At 28.8% G+C, this 21,240-nt stretch overlaps 1 protein-coding gene across 1 annotated transcript in view; it reads right to left on the bottom strand.

The window, feature by feature from the left end:
• The window catches only part of LOC111641834 (protein SCO1 homolog, mitochondrial-like), a 36,027-nt gene extending 15,855 nt beyond the window's left edge, over positions 1-20,172 (bottom strand). The window contains exons 1-5 of the mRNA XM_023388073.1: positions 19,976-20,172; positions 17,692-17,799; positions 15,324-15,414; positions 12,769-12,966; positions 8,777-8,869 (exon numbers count right to left, since the gene is read on the bottom strand). Of these exons, the coding sequence (XP_023243841.1) occupies positions 8,777-8,869; positions 12,769-12,966; positions 15,324-15,414; positions 17,692-17,799; positions 19,976-20,089 (604 nt within the window). The 5' untranslated portion in view covers positions 20,090-20,172. The remainder of the gene's footprint in view (positions 1-8,776; positions 8,870-12,768; positions 12,967-15,323; positions 15,415-17,691; positions 17,800-19,975) is intronic.
• Between the last annotated feature and the right edge of the window lie 1,068 nt (positions 20,173-21,240).

Here is a 21,240-nt window from a genome sequence, read left to right as displayed (position 1 = left end):
ATTAAGTAAAAAGTCTGTTATACGAAACGCATTTTTCCATAGAAATACATGTTAAAACATATAATTCGTTCTGCAGCATAAAATAATCGTACTGTACCATAAAAAAAAATGAAAATGGAGCAGTCACCAATTATGCCGGGTAGTCAGATGATATGAGGAGGAGGTGGAGGAACACTTTCTTCACATATTCATACAGATACAGACTTTTTACACATTGCAGCAGGTCTCTTTTTATTGTTTTTTAATTGGAATCAGATTCAGGAGAGGCTATCGGAGCTTGCAGGGTCAACTCCTCTTGTTCTATCCTTTGTTTTTTGCAGATTGATTCTTGAAAAACATGTCCAAGGTGGTCTATTTCTTGCTCTTCTTCAATACCTGTCGAAAATGACAGGCAAGGGTGTCATTGTAAAGATCATTGATCCTGTTGTTCTCAGCTCTGTTTGGATAATGAGTGTTGGTAAACTCCTGGACCTCTCTCCATTTGACAATGAAGTTTTTGTCAACTTTCCCTCCTTGTGATTATTTCTTGCTTTGTTTCAATTGAAATCACCTTTCTGTTTTTTAGACGCCATGATTTGCATAACATTTGAATAAATGTAAATACCCTGCACTGAGGTGATGTACGTAATAAACAAGGGAGCAAGCTGAATCCCAACGGGAGCTCTGTATTTCAGATATACTAATAATATATTGTAATAATTGTAATATATTATAAAAATAGCAGATTGTCATTGACAACGGCAAAAGAGTGGAAACATCATTCGCACTTGTTCGTAGAAAGTCTGTTGTTCACAGCCAGTTCGTTGCTCAGGTCACGTAACAGCCAAACAGAAAGTCCGTTATTCACAGCATCTGTTATTCGAGGCATATGTTATACGAGGCACCACTGTATCTTTGTGTACACAGCCTTCTATAGCTCTTAGCAGACTACAAGTTTTATCTTCTTTGATTCAACTTCAATTTTAACAAAATATCCTAAGATATTATATTTCTAAAACTTTCATTAAAAAGATTTAAGTTGCTAAATCAGTAATATAAAACAACATGTAACAATCAGTAATATAAAACAATATTGATAAGATTCCTACATGGTGGTTTTAAGATAAAACCATCATGTAGGAATCTTATCAATATTGATTTTAATAGGAAAGACATAACTCAGAAGACAAACAAGTTTCTTTTATTCATTTATGTTAAAATTACGCATTTCAGGCTAATAGCCCTCTTTAGACTATTTAAAAAATAAGATATTATTATTATATAACAAAAATATAAAATTTTTTCAATTTCAATAAATATCACTTAATCATTATATGACACTGCTGTATCCTGAGATTTAAGCCACATTTTAATTCTACACACATTTTCTTCTATATAAATAGAAAAAAATGCATGTAGAATTAAAATGTATTTATAATATGAAGAATTAAACTTTAAAAATTTCTTTAACATTAATTGATATTACATCAATGTATCCATTAATGTTAAAGGAATTTTTGTAACTAACTTGATCATAAATACAAGAGGCCTTAATGAAAAATGACCTCCCACAATGGATAATAGAATTAATTGAATATTTATATAAAACAACTTTTTTCAAGTAGAAGAGAAGCATTATGAAGAAATAAGTATGTGAACGATCATAGGACCAAAACTAGCCAAAATTACAATGATTGAATTAAATAAGAATATTAAAAATCAAAATAAAATTGTATTTCCTACAAGGTATGTGGACAAATGCTCTTAATATATGATTCACATAATAGATAATAACAAGATCACAAATATGGCTAATAATTGTTATAAAAAATATAAAATTTAAATATGAATTAGAACATCAGTATGTTATAACTTAAGTTAGATATCACAATTGAAAGAACTACAGATAAATTTATGTTTAAGAAGTTTGAAAACCCAATATTGTTTGGAAGACTATAAATTACCATTCATATTGTCCTGATTATATAAAAAGAAATATGTTTATTGATGAAATTTAAAAAATATGAAGCAGAACCACAAAATTAAAAAATATAAATATAGAAATAGAAAATACATTTTTAAAATTTTTTGTTAAACTACTACCCTATACAGTAATACCTCAACTTACACAAACCCAGAGTTACGCAATTTTCAAATCTTGTCAATTCGTCTTTTGTTTGAGTGCTAAGCAACTCTTGATTACTCACCCCCGACACTATTGTTCAGCATACATGTTCGAATGTGTCGCGTGGAATCAACACATAGCTACAATTTATTTTGTGTTATTTATTTCTGTGTTTGTTATATCTATGGAGACTTGAGAGACTCGATGTGGTGATTTCTTGTAACCGTAAACGAATCAAAAGACAAGATAAGATTAACGAGAACATTTATTAGCTTACATACATCTGACTTGGATTTTACACAAATTGCGAAATTATACCCCGACTTACATAAATTCAACTTACGCAGTATCACTCAGTCTCACCTATCGCATAAGTTCAGGGTATTACTGTATTAGTATTAAGTAGTGGTACAATCAATATATAAGAAATAGATATAGTGTAAAAATGGAAAAAAAGAAATACATTACCATTTCCATAATTAAAGGAATATTTGAAAATTTAAAAGCAAAATTGAATGATTTTAATACAACAAAAATAGCTCTATCTATGACAAAATTAAGTAAATAAATGTTTAAATAGGAATATTTAAAAACAGAAAAATATTGGAAAAAAAAATGATGTGATTTACAAATTATCATGTACATGTCATAATGTTAAATTTTATATTAGAGAGACAGGAAGAAAATTTAATCAAAGAATTAAAGAATGTGAAGCAGCAGTAAGAAAATGTTTTAAGCATTCTAATGAAAATAATTGTTCAAAAGATAGAAATAGTTTTAAAATACTAAATGAAGAAAATACAGTATTTAAAAGATGATTTAAAGAATATACAGTAGAGCGTCGTTTATCCAAATCAAATGGGAACTGGGGTTGTTCGGATAACTTATTTTTCCGATAACCGATTATGTACAAAAAATATATTATAACCTATCCCACAATGAAATTTTTCTTTGTTGTGTGTTACTTCGTGTTGAATTTTTGTTGATGTTAAACTGGATGAAAATTTTTATAATAATAATCGTGGCTATTGTATCATTAAAAATTATTTCTTTATTTTGTGAAAACAAAATAAATATATTGAAAAATATAAAAACAAAAAAAAAATTATACTTTAGAAGTTAATCTAGTATCAAAAATGTTTGATTCAGCATGACACACAATCTTCAGAAAAACACCACACGAAAGTACCAGTGCTGCGAGCTAAAACACACACACACCAACAAAAAAAATATTGGAATAGCCCAAGACATAGCCAAAGGTTGCAGAGCCACAGCACTAGCGGAAATTTAAATTTGCCGACTGGAACGCTCTACTGACCAGCTTTCGGATAAACAACGCTCTACTGTATGTTTATAATAAATAATAAAAATTTAATTAATTTAAATAATTGTATGAAAATTGATCTAGGATGGTTTGATGTCATATTAGAAGGAAAATTATTTAAGTATGTTAACCATTGTAATCTGCAGTGTCATAAGAAATAAACTGGTATGACTAATGTAAGTTATTTATTATTTGTAAAAAATACAATTATATTATGGAATAATTCAAAGAATTTTTGTATTGCTTAAAGAATTATATGAATAGAAAAAAAATACACATGTGGCTTAAATGTCGGGATACAGTAGTGCTGTATAATGAGTAAGTGACATTGAAAAAATTGAAATTGTAATTGAAAAAATGTTCATATTTTTGTTATATAATAATAATGTCTTACTTTTAAATAGTCTGAAGAGGGGCCAGCTAGGTCTACTGGCCCAAAATGCATAATTGTAACATAAATAACAAAAGTAACNATAGCCATTCCAAACACTCACAATGTACAAAACACATGCACAGAAAAAATTAGCAAGTACACAGAACTCGCCCAGGAAATCAGGCATCTGTGGAGGATGGATAGGGTGCTTATTGTACCTGTTGTTCTCTCCTGTACAGGTGTGATACCACACACACTACACAAAAGCCTGGGAACATTACAATTGAGTAGAAATACATACATCACACTACAGAAGGCCACTATATTGAATACATGCCACATTTGTTAGGAAATTCCTGAATACACTGACACTGACACTGACACACTTATTTAATTAGTTTTGGTTGCTATGCTTGACTCTGGTCCGGCATAGTACACAGCCACCGGTTTAAACCGAGTATTACCCACTAAACCCAACACAATAATAATAATAAGTTTCAATAAAAATGATAAAATGTAAATTGAATTTTATCATAACGAGTTTGCTTGAATTTCCTTTCTTCTGAGATCGCAGCAATGCGCGACGGGTAAGCTAGTATTTTACATAAAATATTTTTTTAAATTTAACAGCTTTGAACAGCATCACTTTATTTTATAGTTTTATGAAATGAATATGATACAGTTTGAAAGTATTAAATTTAAAAAATTAATATATATATTTTTTCACAGAATGACCAGCATGCTGGAAACCCCAGGGTTACCAGCATGCTGGTTAAACTGCAACTAAAATATAAAATTAATCAGATCTAACAAAACTAGTTGTTAATTAAATGTTAAAAAAGACATTCTTCTAAATACAATAAAAAAACAACATTGTAATTTGACCTGTTTACAAGACAATAAAACAATTTAATGACTTATTGGCATTAATAGTAGTAGTGGTTAGTGTGGGTAACATTGACCATCCACCCTGACCTTAAAAATAACACCCTTCCTCTCAAATTTCACACAAAGCTGATGTTAATCAGTGTAAGCTGAGATAATTTACAGAAAATTTTTAAATTTAATATGTTTATTTTTGGATTTTTGAATTAAATAACAATAAAATACACATTAAAAAAGCACTTTCAGATTTTCACGAGTATTTTATCTTGTTAGAAAGAAGACAAAATGAAGAAATTAAACATATAATCATAGTTTTTGATGTAATGCTGACAGTTTCACAGTTTTAGAATAAAACTCCTTCGTTTTTACATGATATAACTCATTCATATTTTTTAATGTGCCCTCTAGAGAGGAATGTATAACCTCACTTAAACCAGCAAGCCAGCATTTCCTGGGATAAGCCAGCATACTGGCTTTTACCATATGGAAATATCTGATTTCCTGGTCTCCCCAGATAGACCAGCATGCCAGTCATTCTGCAAAACTATAGTATAACTGAAGAGAAATTATCAAAATGTTCCAAAGAGCAAGAAAAATGAAAACCTAAAGATTCAAAATATTTTAAATAAAACTTCTAAATTTATAAATGCCTAAATGCTTACTTTTTCAATTTTGTCTCTTTCCACTCTGTGGACACTAAATGGGCCTTTTTACTTAAACCCATCATGGGTTCAATCAGGTTTCAAGAGATGAGGCCTGACATATCTGGGAACAGATTACCCATGAAAAAATTCCTAGTGTTACTTGTCCATATTTAATTCTGGGCCTCCAAAACAATAGGCTGATACCTTAATCTTCTCAGCCTTCTGGTCTCCAAAGTTTGAATTTATTAATTTAAAGATGAACAATTCAAATTATTTTAGTATATAATGTTAAGTTTTTTCCTATCATGACACAGTCAATATTATATTAAAAGTTATTAAATAATCTAGCTTTAATTCTTAATAAAAAGACAATGTTTTCATAAAATTAAAGAATATTGCAGCACTCAAAATTTAAGTTATAAGTGTTTCCAGATTTTAACAGAAATTAGATTATTTTTGCATTAATGCGTTTATTGTTTTTTGAATATTTTGCCTGCGAAAATTACTTGGATATTATTTTTCTAAAAATATCGTGGAAATATGGTAGGTTGATACAGAAACTATTTATCACACATGTACTGTATATGAGCTTCAAAATAAATAAACAAATAAAAATAAATTTTATCAAACAATGAGATCAGCTGATTAATTGTATTGTGTACAATATTTTGTGCCCCCCCCAAGGAAAATAATGTAGGTCTACTGTAAAATAAATTTTGTTTTCCCACAGTTAAACTTTGTTGCTAATTGCTGTTGTGATAACTTTAACACAATTGTCTAACGACAGCACTTTGCATTTCTTTTGTTTTTTTTTGGACAATTTGGAACAAACTGAAATGAATTTCCTTTGTTGCTAGACTAATTCAATAACAACTGCACCTAATTTCAAGGGTGGGAGAAGTGCCTGAGGTGAATTCCAATGACAGTTTAGATAAATTCATTATATTAGGAGGGGGAAAATGTTGTTGAACAATAGTTTAGACCAGATATATTTGCAGAAGTGGTTGCTTATTACAGTTGTTGTATGTTGTTGCGGACCAAAAATTGATGCCCGCAGTCGCGTTACACAGGTGGTCGTTTAATACAGGTAACTTATATGAAGACTCTATGGATAAACTTAGAACTTAAGCCAGAAATTTTTGTCCATTTTGACAGGTGCCTGTCGAATGCAAGTGGTTGCCTAAGCAGTTTTCACTGTATATATATTAGAAAGGATAATGAATATGTATATATATTGATTATCCTGTCTAATTTTATGTTATCAACATAAACAAGTTTTTAATCAATATAATCAGAATTTGATTTAATTAATTTCATTAAATTTCTAAAAACCTTAATAATTTAATTAATGAGAAACAATATTAAGAGGAAACAATATTAAGAGAAGAGCAGAAGGTTGACAATCAAGATCATTAATCAAATTGCTTTATCAATGAAATTTAATACCACTATTTCAAAAAAACAAATAATTTTTAGGAACTGCATTTTAAACACTTATGCTATAAATTATAATGACAATGACTTAAAATTTCAGATATTTATTAACAAGACTGTCTTATTTATAAAATCGTACTGCCCGATTTTCTTACCAGCATAGAGGTATAAAGGAGTACATGTCGAAAGTTGATATTTGGCACAGAGTATTAGGTGCCCAAATCGTTTGCACATAAAAAAATCCAGACTCGTAGGTAGTCAGTGGACCAAGAATCGAGTTAAAATAAAATACAAAATGGCAACCCTCTTCTACAAACAGGCAAAACAGCCACCTCACCCACCAAAGTCAGGTAGGGGAGAGTACCACCCACAGTCATTCTAAGAAGTGAACTCTGGCCTTAGGATTGAACACGTAGTTTCTTCTATGTTAAATAAAATTTGTAATCTAATTTTATAAATTTGGGAGGTCTTCAAATATGACGTTAAAACTGTTTTATGTCATTACAAGTGAGTTTTTTTTAACATTATTTAGTATGGTAAAATCGTAGGACCGATAAAAATTTGACGTTATATTAGGGTTGTCATTACATTCGATGACATTATAATCAGGTTAAACTGTATATTGTTTGTGCAAAATAAAAAAAATAATTTCGAACGATACAATAGCCATGATTATTTTTTTCAAAAACGGGAACTTTTCGTTACGCATCGACAAAAATTCAACCTGGGCCGACACGCAACGGAGAGAAATTTTGAAATTAGGTTAATTTCATTGAAGATGCATCGTGGACAATCCGTAGTCGTGGCCGGCGAAGTTTGAATGATTGCGCCCAAAACCAGCGATATCAAAGAAGATAGGAGAATGAGAACGAGACCTGCCTTGAGCATCAAAGTGATTCTGTCTCCAAGACATACTCTTGTCCCAAATATGGTTTTGCCATTTTACTTGTTTATTTATGAATTAGATAAGAAACTTTTTATGTAAAATTAAATATATAAAGATAAATTATTTAAAATATTAGCTATTTTGTAATGCATAAATAGTGACATAAAACACATGTTGTTTGAATATGAGAAACAAATTATCAAAAACTTTTATGACTTTTTGTTCTGCTTTGAAGATGGAGGTTGATAAAGTACAAAGTATAAACTTAGAAAGAATTAATCCTACCAATTAATTATTAAATGCAATACAAAATGAGAATTAGTTCAACAAAGACTTTATCTATAAAGAAATTCTAAAGAACTAGAATTTACTTTAACACAATGATCTATTTAAATATTAGGTAGACTTTTGAATATTATAAGACTTATTTAATTTATTAATGATAAATCACCAATAAATGTAAATGCAAGACAAATGTAAAATGAGAAACCAAGATTTATTGCAGTTGGCTCTGGAATTTTGAAATTTATATTTTTCATTTAGAAATTGCTAACTCACATAAATCATTTCCTCATTTAGTAATTTCTTTAAAGTGCCTTATTGGTCTGCAATTTGAAAAAATTGTAGACCTATAAAGTCCATTATCATCTGTCTGTCTTTTCTTAATCTTGAGAACAGAGTTAGATAAATGAAAGACAAGACCAGACATGGAAACCTTAGAGATAGGAAGCTGTGATTAACTATATGCAAACTTCCGATTCAAACCAAAAGTCATGTTATTTCAATTCAAAAATTTTCCCCTGAAAGATGTTAGATAGATGACTGGCATGACTCTATTGTTAAAGGGAAAAAAGTATGATCTACAGGGTCAAACCACTACTAATTTGAGGTGGAGAGCATATATTTTAAATTAAATAAATTAAAAATATGATTAAAAATTGCAGCCTGGCATTGTGACGAAGTCACAATAAATAAACTGCTCGTATTGAATAAATTTAATAAAGAAAAGAAAAAAAAAAGACAAAAATATTGTTATTTATCAACACTATGTAAATATGATAGAGCAATTTATTTTCTATTATTAAATTACAAAATTATTCTATAAAATTATATTAATTTGTATCACCTTTAAGGTAAGCTCCTACAATATGTCTATCATCTCTTTCTGGATCAACAGTAATGAAAACTGGCTGTACGTTAGGTACATCTTTATTTGCATCTGAAAAATATTAAATTAATTTCATATTTATTAAATGATTAAAATATAACTTAATTTGTTAGTTATACTTTTTATCAACTTTCAATTAATCAAAAAAGAACTTCAATGATTATTAATTTTATGCTATTATTTAATGTTAGTGAATATGTTCTCAATTTCATATTTTTGATTAGTTAAATATCACTAGTCATAAAATTTATTTTATTTATTGTTTAGTTTTAGTTTATTAAAATATTAAATTATTATTATTCTTAATATCTTAAAAAATTAGTCTTCAAAGGAAAATCAACCAAGCTTATTATTATTATTACCAGCCAATTGGAAATGAAAGTTAATCTGAATAAAGCTTATATGATTTTTCAAAAAAGGAGATAGGATTTCAAGGAAGAATTTTAATTTCTATTTAGATAATACTAAGTTAAAATTGATTGATAAAATTTGAGTGTTATTTTCACACCCAACTTATCATTTAAGGATTATTTTTGCTTCATAAAAAATAAAGTTGAGAAATTAATATACAACCTAATGTTTTTAATGAATAAAATGAAAATTAATTTAATTCAGAACCATTTCAAATTATTTTCCTCAGTTATTACGAGCTCAGTTTGCTATGCATTCCTGATTTGGGACTTTAACTGCATTATTCATCTTGAAATTATACAGATAAAATTTATAGGAAAAATATTTTGTTTGGATAAATCTGTTCCCGGCAATGCTTTACACCATAATATGAATCAAATACAACTTGTACCTTTTTTAATAAAGAGAATCTTGAAATTCTATAAAAGAACGAGGAAAAAAGAAAATAAATTACTACAGTAATGGTAATTAATAGAAGAGTTTAAACAATTATTTACACAGATAAACTTTTATGCAAATAATTGGTATGCTAAATTTGGTTATGTGTTATCTAAGTATGGAGTATTCCATATTTTATTTAATTCTACTGATCAAGATTGGAAATTTGGGACATTCATTCTCATGTCTAATATATACAACAATATTATAGACTATGAAAAGTGATGAATGCAAAAAGCAAAATTCCATAGCTGGTACATAAATAATTTGACTTTTCCACCTTCAAATGGATATATATTTTCTTGTTTGTCATTTAGTATAAAATGTTTCTACATGCAATTGAGGCTGAATAGTTTTTGTGTTGATGGAATCAAATTTCTTGAAAATTGCAAATGAAAAATGCAGATGATGTAATGAATCAGTCACCATTTACCATTTACTTTGTGACTAGAGATTTAGAGAAGGTGAAAAAGAAATACAACTTATCAACTCTGAAGGAATATTAATCAATGGGGGAACTATATCAAATAATTTTTTAAAGTAGTTCTACATTTATATTAAGTTTATATAATTCTTTTGTCAATATTCAATCCGTAGTCGTGGCCGGCGAAGTTTGAATGATTGCGCCCAAAACCAGCGATAACAAAGAAGATAGGAGAATGAGAACGAGACCTGCCTTGAGCATCAAAGTGATTCTGTCNGTAATAAAAATTTTACTTATTATTTGAATAATTGTTTTATTAATCAATCTAATTCTTGTTGATTTTGTTTTGTAAGAAAAATGGGAAATCCAAAAATAAATTAATGTATTTTTAATATAAGAAATTCTAAATCAAAAATAAAATAAATAAATCCTATCACTTCACATATTTATTTATGATCAACTAAAACCAACTGAATAAATTTAAAATACAATTTAATTAGAATACATCTAATAATAGCAATTTTAATCCAAAATAGAATAATAATAAACCACAAAATGCTAAAATTCAGATAAAGCAGAAAAAATTTTTTCTTAAAAATCTTTTAGTTTGATTTTTGTATAAATTATTTTTCAATAATATAAATTAATGTCTTTATTCTAAAAACTATCCTTTAAGAAATTAGAATTTTGTGTGTTAAGATGTCAAAGTTTTACGCAGACAATTTATTATTTGTTCTATTGCAGTTGAAACTATATATGTGATTGTCATATTACTTAACTGACTTGAAATTTCACCATCCCTACTGTAACCTTTGATACTTAATTGTAAATTTGATCACCTGCTGGAAAGAGAGATTAGAATTGGAGGTCAGTGTTTTTTGTGTCACAAATCACTCTACATCATTCTATTCAATTCATTTCTCTGTGTCTTATTTTCATGTATAACCAACATAATTAAGTGAAATAAATGTACTTTACTTGAGTTTCCAACATATTTAAGTGTAACAAACAAACATATTCACCCAACACTGTCATCATTAATAAATATAATTTTAATAAATATTTTTGGTTATTCTACTTCTGAAATCAAGTTTCTATACAATTATTTTCTTACATACATACAACATAGTGCATTCAACAAACATTTGACTTTATAGTTTATTTATTTAGCGTATGGCTACACATCTAATTGATAACAAGAACACAAAGCAGAAAAAGTAAGAACACAAATCATAAATGTACATCTAAGTTAGAAATATAGTTTAAAGCACTTTCAGTCACAATCAGGAAGTCACTCAGTTGTCCCGGAAAAGATCTTACTGGACAATCTTCCAAGATATGATGTATAGTCTGTCTTTCAGCACCACAGTCACACTGTGGGGATGCAACTTTTCCCCACCTAAAAAGACTGTCCCTGCACAATCCATGTTTGGTTCGAATTCTATTTAACACACTCCAAAGATTTCTGGATAACTCAAATCCAGGTGGTCGCTTTGTGATACAAGGAAGTTGTCGACTGTCCACCGGAGAGACATCAGCCCAGAGCCTTTTCCAAGATTCAGTGAGTTTGAAATTTTTGGAATGCAGGGATTTAGCTCTTATAAGAGGAGGGTGTCTTGATTTAAATCAATTTATGCTGAGGTCATCAATATCCTGATGGCCTGACTTTATAGTATTTATATTTCTTGGTAACAAACTATATTAGCCAATGCCACTTTCCAATTCATTCAGTTCTGTGTTCCTTGCATTAAACTGCTAGTTGTTCGCAACAGTTAACTAATGTAATGCATATTTCTATGAAAAAATAAAACTTCTGTAAAATATTTCTTAAATGCACTACATTGTGTTCATGAAAGAAAAAGTTATTTTTAGGTTGTCAAATAAATGAACTCTGCAACAATTTTAAATGCTAAATATTCCTATTTATTCATATCTATGTTTAAAAAAGTAATTTGTATTAATTTAATATTTATTTCTGGCAATTTAAAAAATAAATTGATAGACTTTAGATTTACATTAATAAAACGTGTTTATGTTCTATGAAAAATTGCTTTATACTTAACATTTTTATTATCTAAAATACACAGTAATTTTAATAAGGCATAAAGTGTAGATTTAAATTTTCAAATTAAAGTTATGGTTAAAAAATATAAATTTAATTTAATATTTAATTACAAATATAAAATATGAACAAAATTCTTAATGTAAATTTCCATTGAAGAAATAAGCTTAATACGTATGCAACAGACCCAGACATCATGTTCTGACTTTAACTGGGCCAAACTCATCCTTGCTATGTCCCCCATGGAACACCTCAGATAGTTGGACGCTGTGCACATTTTTAAATCCAGTTTTACATCTACATGCATAAATTATAAAGAGGAAAAGATTTTTTCAATGGCCTGGCAAGAGTTGATTGACAACATGGTTTAACCATTCATTGAGTCCTGGTTGGGCAACTCTCTGTGCAGGAGCAACATGGTTTTAATAATTTTTCAAACTTATATTCGAACTCTCCAAAACAAAGAACCATCGAGGAATCATTAAAAAACCTAATGAAGGACTCAGAAAGAGTTTGAAAATGTTTGTTTTTGTCATCTATACATCGTAATTACAGAATATGTGATTAAGCTTACTAAGTTCTAAAATTTAGTTATTTAGAATGATATAAACATACCTAATATTTCAACAGTTTTCACCATTTTTTCTATTTCATCAGGACAGACATCTGGACAATGTGTGAAACCAAAATAAATCAGTAGCCATTGTCCTAAAAAATCACGACTTGAACGTGGATTTCCATTCTGATCTATTAAATTAAATGAACCTCCAATAGAAGCTTTCCCAAGAGCTCTTTTTCTTTCACGATCCAATGCTGAAAATTTATTATTAAATACTTATTAATATTTTAGGAGAAAAAGTTTTAAATTTCTACAAACATTTGAAAACTTTCATAAAATTCAATATTAAACTATAAAAAGTTTATTTCATAAGTGATTTAATAAATACTAATAGCTTCTATTAAATTTTATTTTTATAAACTATTTTAAATAATATTTATAACATAAATTATTCTATCACAGTAATATAACGATTAAACTGAGTAAAGCTAAAAATAAATGGTCTTCTTAAGAAACTACAAACTAAATTATTAATCTGCCAGCTTAAAATTAATCTAATTTTATATAATAATTTTATTATTATGGTATTAATACATAATTTCTCAATGTATAAATGAAATNTCTTCTATGTTAAATAAAATTTGTAATCTAATTTTATATAATAATTTTATTATTATGGTATTAATACATAATTTCTCAATGTATAAATGAAATTTATATAATATTAGAGGACCCTGCTCCTAGCCTGCCATAGGTAGCCTAATTCCCTGCTGACTTTGCTCACTCATCCTACGAGCTTCGGCCACTTGTTTGCAATATAGATTATCCAGAACAAAAATTTCATTAATATGCACAGCTTCAACTGTCTAATTTTATGTAAAGATTCCATAATATAAACAAGTTTAGATTCATTTTAAAATGCACCTCCATAGTCAAATTAATTGGAAAAACAGTTTTTATCCAAATCACATAAAAAATGTTTAGATTTTCTCCATCTAAACTGAACATAAAACAGCCTTCAGATTCCAGAACAAAATCAACATTCATTTTTTATATCATTCAAATGTCATAAGTTTTTAAACATATCATAGAAAAATGTTCCAATTCTGTGGTTACATGATTTACTTCACTTGCTCACCTCTTGGGTTTGGCCAACTTGTACTCCAATATACACTATTTGTAACAAAAATTGTGATGATTCAACCACCATGAGAGCTAATCCTCTTCTGCCCAACCTCACTCACTTTGCTCAACCCCCATGGAACGGAGACCCAACCTTTCTATCCTCACTTAGAGTGCAACTATGCAGACCAGACATGAGCAAGCAAGAATATGTGGTGAGAAGAGGTGATGACATTTAATGCTCTCTGTTTTTCACTCTCATTTATTATGGTTACACAGACGAGAGTGAGAAACAGAGTGTGTGAAACATCATCATCTCTTCTCGCCACATATTCTCATTCTCTCATGTCTGCATAGTTGTACCCTTAATTCACACACTTATTCAAAAATTTTGTGACAATTCTTCACTTCTTGGTGCCACCACTTCTAATGGATGCCTCTTTTTCATAATGGAAAAGGATGATTTTAAGCTAAGTATTTTATATATGTATATATATATATAGTTACTTTCAATACTCTTGGTCTGATACCTATTTTGATGAATATTAAATATCTTTCTAGAAAAATTACTTCAAAACTTAATTAATAAGCATCTTAAGTTTGCTATTAATTATTGTTTGCTTATGTTTGCTATACTAATGTAATACTTTACAAATTAATGTATAATTAATTTACTAATGACTATAAAAATCTTCTTAAAATGATGTGGAAAATAATAACTGAAGACTTAATAGCATCATCATCATATGAGACAACTATGAACACTAGATGTTTTGCATATTAAATAAACAAGCAAGTATAATATAAAGCATCTGCAACCAACAATGGGTGATCAACTTCTGGACACTCCATAATTCATGTTGGAGGAGACTTGATTTTGGATGTTCTCATAAAATGTATATGAAAAAGTTCTTTTCTTAGGTTTTGACTGAAAAATAAAAGTAAGTTTTAATAATCATCTTGAGTGTGAAATGTGCCTTGAAAGGACTTGAACTTAATTGTGTTGCAGCACTCTCACACAGGAGACTCCTTGTTAACAGTAAAGCAGAGAAAAGTGAGATCTAAAATTTTCTTAATGTGCTATATTCTAGAATCTATTATTCAGTTATGATACAATTTTGAATAAAACTGCTTTTATTTTTGCATTGGAAAGATAATCAAAAATAATTTTACTAGAAAAACTAATTTTAATTTAAAAGATATAAATAGTCATGTTTACTTAATTTTTGTCATTATATTCTGAATTTTTTCATTTCTATTATATTAAACAAACATAATTTATGACTGTCCCCAATCAATCAATCAATTTTTTTAATATTTTCTAATTAAATGTTATTTATTAAGATCATTTTATATGGTTATTTAGTTTTAAGCACTTAAAAATTTTTATTTTATATTTACTTATTAAAATAATTTAATAATTACATCATTTAAAGAAAAGAAATGTAATCCTTGTTCAAAATATTTAAAACATAATATACATTCTTACCTATTTCTTTTTCTTTCTTAACATATAACATTCCAATTAATAAAACACTTCCAATACCAAGTGTAATGGCAAGAGTTTTCCATGTAATGGGCTAAAAAAACATACAACAAAAATTTATATATTATATAATATTTAAAAATATCAAATATTTAAAAGCATTTTCAAATAGCCCAAAAGCAAAACAAAATAATATAAAAAATAAATCAAAAAGTAATAAAATCTAAAAAACTAAAAATAATTTTGGGAAATTAAAGTTAAAACATTTAAAAAATCAAATCATTTGATTTTTTAAATGTTTTAACTTTAACTTTAATGTTTTAACCTTATGTTCACATTTCATAATTTTTCATAACTCTACAGTTCATCAATCTAGAATCTTATTCAATTGAGTTATAATAACCAAATTGTCAAAATATGAATACAATATTTATTTCTGATGTATTTTTATCAGTTACATTAATACGTTCCCTTTACTAAATTTTTCAAAATCTTAATAAAAAATATATTTGATCTATGATATCATTTCTTGTTGATCAACACTTTTAGCTATCAAGAGTATACTGTAAAATAACTATGACTGTCATATAGTCACTGTTTCCAACTATATTTTCAGATATAAGTTAAATATTGTAGTTTAAATAAATAGTAATATTGTTTATATTTATATACACATATATTTAAATATACACTAAAAAGGACTATATCAGTCTATTATTTTTCATATTTCTTTGAGCAAATTGCTTTTCTTTAAAAAAAGCAATTTGCTAAGAGACAAATTTAGAGTACAAAACTTTTATTTTATGAACTGACTAGCTTACCCGTCGTGCATTGCTGCGATCTCAGAAGAAAGGAAATTTAAGCAAACTTGTTATGATAAAATTCAATTTACATTTTATCATTTTTATTTAAACTTATTATTATTCATTTTCATCGGGAAAACATTTCAGTGTCGTTTCAATTCTATTTATTTATTGGAGTGTTTGTGGATACACGATATTTTTTTGTTTTTCTGTCTGGTGTGTACACGAATAAATCAGAACGTTTCCGATGCGTGAGCCGGCCACATACAGTTGCCCACGCGATAAGCACGGATTCTCCAAATGCAGCCTATAAACTCGCAGTGATTGTCAAAAGTGCAATATTCCCCATTTATATATATATATATTTTTTAATCCTTTATAATTTTAAGTTTTTAATTGCTCCTTCTTCTCTTCCTTGGCACGTTGTGAAATTTCTGATAGTTAGATAATAAACCGTTTTATTGTAATTTGTCTTTTTAAATTATTTTGAGTTGATATTAAAATTTGGAAAAGGGGGGATACCTAGATCGGTAAAATACGCGAATTTCTTCCTACAACTTCGGTTGTTGTTTGGGGTACAGTTAAAATTTTAACAAAGTTTCAGCGAATACGTAATTATAAAAAAAAGCTTGAAATAAAGTGATTAAACAAAAATTATTACAAATATCGTAAATATCATTTCACAAATGCATATATAGAGATATTTTTTGGAGGGGGGGAAATGGTCTTCACAATTTGAAATCGATCGAAAACACAGTGAAATGCTCGTATTAACGCGCGCCATCTATCGTAAGTTAAATGTACTATGCCGGAGTGTATTAAAAAACTTCCCAAAGTTTTGTGGCAATCGTACTATGCCACAAACCTTCGCGGGAGTATATTAAACAACTTCCCAAAGTTTCACGGCAATCGGATAAACGGTGTGGTAATGCATGAAGGACAGACAGACACACACACACACATACATTCATTTTTATATATATAGATTATTTGGTTTGGATATTTAAGTTTTTAATTTCTTGAATTTTGTTTATATTTTTTTGACATTTTATTTATGCAAGCATTTCTTTAATGGATAAACTTTATTTAACTCATTACTTCTTTTTATACATTTCTGTGATTATGTTTAAGTGAATCAAAAGTGATTAAAATTGGGATGTTAAGATGAATATTTAAAAACATTATAAGAACCGGACACACACAGATGGATACTTTTATGTATAAAATTAAGCATAGAATTCTGCACCAGTACACACAAATGGATAATTTATTGCCTGAAAGTCACAGCACTAGGCCAGTTCATGTGTTTCACTTGAAAATTGATTCAGTGCCATGCAGAAGCCGTATGTTCACTTTCATTTCAACCCATGTATTGTCACATTCTAGATAGAGTTATTTTGGTACAGAATGTATCCATCTGTTCCAATCCTAACTTTCTAATTACATCATTAACTTATAAAATTGTCATATTCTGAAGAGAAAGTAAGTTAAATGTCATACATATAATTAAAATAATTTATTTTTATTTTACAAAAATCAGTTTGTTTAGCTATAAAGTTATACATTACTCCTTTTCGTTCGTTATCTGCATTTTTTTTCGTTCCTCTTCCTATTTGCTTCTTTGGAATTTCCATTGATACATATCTAATTGGTCCCAGAATACTTGGTTTCGGTTTCTATCAAAAGAAAAAATTTTCCATATAAAAACATACAATAGCCCAATACATAATAAATACCAAACAATCTGCCAGATTTTTATTAGGCTGTATTAAGGCTAATTAATAATCCAAAACAAATAATTTGATTAGAAGTAAGCAGTTAAGTCATCATATCATGATAAATTTAATAATTATATGTAAATTAATTTTTAACTTTAATTTAGAATGCTCTGGAAGAAAAGAATCAGCCTGGAGTGGGACTTGAATCTGCAACTCCTACTTACTGTGCAATTATATTTCTGATTTACCTGGACCTCTGACTGATCTTCACTTCCATAACCCTTCTTTGTATTCATTAATTAGTATAACAGGCAAAACAAGTGCACAATAAGCAGGAGTTGCAAATTCAAGTCCTATTCCAGGCTGATTGTTTTTTTCCAGAGTTCTCTAAATTAAAATTAAAAATTTATTTATAATTATTTAATTTAACATGAGATAGCGGCTTAACTTCCTACCTCTAGCCAAACTGTTTGTTTTGGATTATTAATTAGTCTAAATATAGACCAAAAAAAATCTTTCAAATCATTTGGTATTACTAAAATAAATTTTTATACTAATTCTAAATTTATAATAAGTATTAATAATAATAATCTTATGTATAGGATTTTCTTGAATGAATCATGCCTCAGCTGATTCCAATTTTTAGTCAACTGATTTAGCTAATATCTTTTTTGGATAATATTACATATTGACTAAGACGAATATGAAATCATGATAGAATAGATAAAAACTGAATATGAAATACAATAAAAGCGATTTTTATATATTAAATAAAAGAACTAAAAACAAAAATATATATAAAAAATTATTTTAAAAAATACTGTTATTTTATAGTTACAAACATTGTATTTAAGAACCAAAATATTTTCATACTAACTTAAACCATTCTCAGCTTTGAACAAACTTTATAAGCAAATTCAAACACTTTCATATTTCAAAAAACATAGACAACAAGAAATGCAATGCAATAATTTACAAAATTACAATTTCAAATAAGTCGTTTATGGCAGCGTTTTTCAACCGTCGGTCCATGGACCGGCACCGGTCTGCAGAAAAACATCCAACTGTACCAAAGCCAGCTCGGTTGATTACAAATGACATTTAAATGGCAATCTAGAATTACTTTATGTACTTTGTTATATACTGTAACAAAGCATAAATCACAGTCACACATAATTACTCGATCCACATAAAATTATCAATAATTTTACCAATCCACAATGACAAAAAGGTCAAAAAACACCAGTTTACAGTAATCTGTAGCTTAGTAAAATTTAAATGTGTGGGTTTGAATTAGTGTTGCCACCTTTTCAAAATCGCTGACCCGGACAGCAGGTCAGGTCTGTTCGAACAGAAGTTCCTGATGCATGTGCAATGTCATTTTACAATGCGAAGAATAACATGCATGCCGGTTGTAAATCAGTTACCGTTAGGGACTAGGGACTTGCGTAGGAGTAACGTAAGTAACCCTAAATTAAGAAAGAACAAGTATAGATAACTTAGCTCTATTGGATATTGGAGACGTGTATGGTTATACATGCAAAAAAAAAAAGTCAACAGGTTGCACACCACGTGTTGGCATAAACAGACTAACATGGCAGAATTGCAGACGAATTTCAGTGAGAGAGTTCTTTTGCTGTTAAAATAGTGTAAATTTGTAAAAATATTTGCAATAACTTTGTTTCATCGTAATTTCACAATTTCTACAAAATTCCCGGACAAAATTAATAGTTCACCCGAACAGCAAGTCAATTCCCGGATTCTCTGGGTGAAAACCGGACGGGTGGTAGGTTTGAGTGCATATAGAAAGTGAAAATAATTTCAAAAATTAGTAATACCAAATGTATTTGTATTTTAATAGACTCAGATAAAAATTTAATAAATTATTTTAATTTTTCATTTTCTTAAAAAACAAAGATCTGAATTTTTGTAAAACTTTAATTGGAAAAATGATTGAAAAATACCCAGAGAGAAGAAAAGTGAATAATTATATTCTAAAAAATCTTTTGAAGTTGAGAATAATGTTTATGAAATACTAAAAATTAAAACTTGATTAAATTAATACGTTGCGAATGCAAACTATCACTTTTGAAAATCAAGTAAAAGTTTAGCTCAACTGACACTTTGCTCTTACCTGGAAATAAATTGGCATTGCTAAAGGAAATATTGGTCTGTACGTAAACTGCTGAAGTTTTAACAGTTTAAAATGCTTTAGTTGGCGAAAACATAACCGCGTTGTTACTTCCATTTTTACTAAAAAAAAAATATAAAATTCACAATGTATGAAATATTATATCAATTTCATTCTGTAACTCGCACATGCTTTCGAAACAAAACTCCACCTGGTGTATGGAATTGGTCGAGCATAAAAAAAATTAATATTTAAAATTTTCTATTTTGATAAGATAAAAAAAATTATAAATTCTCTTTATTTTTAAATAATTTCTTTCCTTTCATTAAATAATTTCTTTCCTTTAGTTTCAATCCTTTGAAACGGTAAGACATCGGCATGCCGTTCTGGAGTGCCAGGGCAGACAATCCCATGTATTTTTATAGACGATCTGTTTTGGATATGTCGGGGCCTGGCCCACATACCCACAATGAGGTGGGCGGGTGATAAGAAATGGCTCGACATATCCGGAATAGACTACCTCCGAAAAATTCCTGAGAATTTTCCACCCGCCAGAGGTACAGGTTTTGAGGTCTTCGTGCAAGAGCGTACCTAGCGAGGGGCAGGGAGGAGAGCTGATCTTCCCTAGAAGAAAATTTAGTGTAGTAATTGACACACAGACACACAGACACACAGCACAGATGTATCAATTTAGTATTAGACTAGAGCCATCTGTCGTGAAATCTCACTCTTCTCCCCAATTCCTCGAAACTAATATGAATTGCCCCCCATCTAGTTCAGATCGTGGATATACCACTGTCTCCATGGCTGTAGGCTAACATCATATCGCCTTCGCCATCTAAACAGCTCCCATTCTGTCTAAAAAAATGTACCCACAGGGCGAAGAGAGCCAATATTGAAAAACTCTACTTCTTATTCCGCACTCTAAACTTACCTTTTAAATCCCTGAAAAAAGTTGTCAACATTCTGTCGTAAAAACTAGAGATACCACGAATATTCGGCTACTATTCGGTATTCGGCCTATTCGGCTATTTTTTTAATATTCGGTATTCGGCCGAATGTTGCATATTATTCGGCTGAATACCGAATACCAAATCATGAAAAAAAACGCATATATTACTCAAAAAACGTATTTATTTTAATCACAAATTATTACATTTAATACTTAAAATCTATCAGTAGTAAGTTGTGATGAATGAAAATTTTTTCAGCATTTGTTGATAGCAAACGATTGCTCTTTCCCTCATAAACTATACCTGCTTCTGAAA

Source organism: Centruroides sculpturatus, unplaced genomic scaffold, assembly GCF_000671375.1.
Source record: "Centruroides sculpturatus isolate CEXI.00-Female unplaced genomic scaffold, Cexi_2.0 scaffold1318, whole genome shotgun sequence".
NCBI lineage: Eukaryota > Metazoa > Arthropoda > Arachnida > Scorpiones > Buthidae > Centruroides > Centruroides sculpturatus.
The sequence above is the reverse complement of the archived record's forward strand: the minus strand, read 5'-3'. Positions and strand labels throughout refer to the sequence as shown.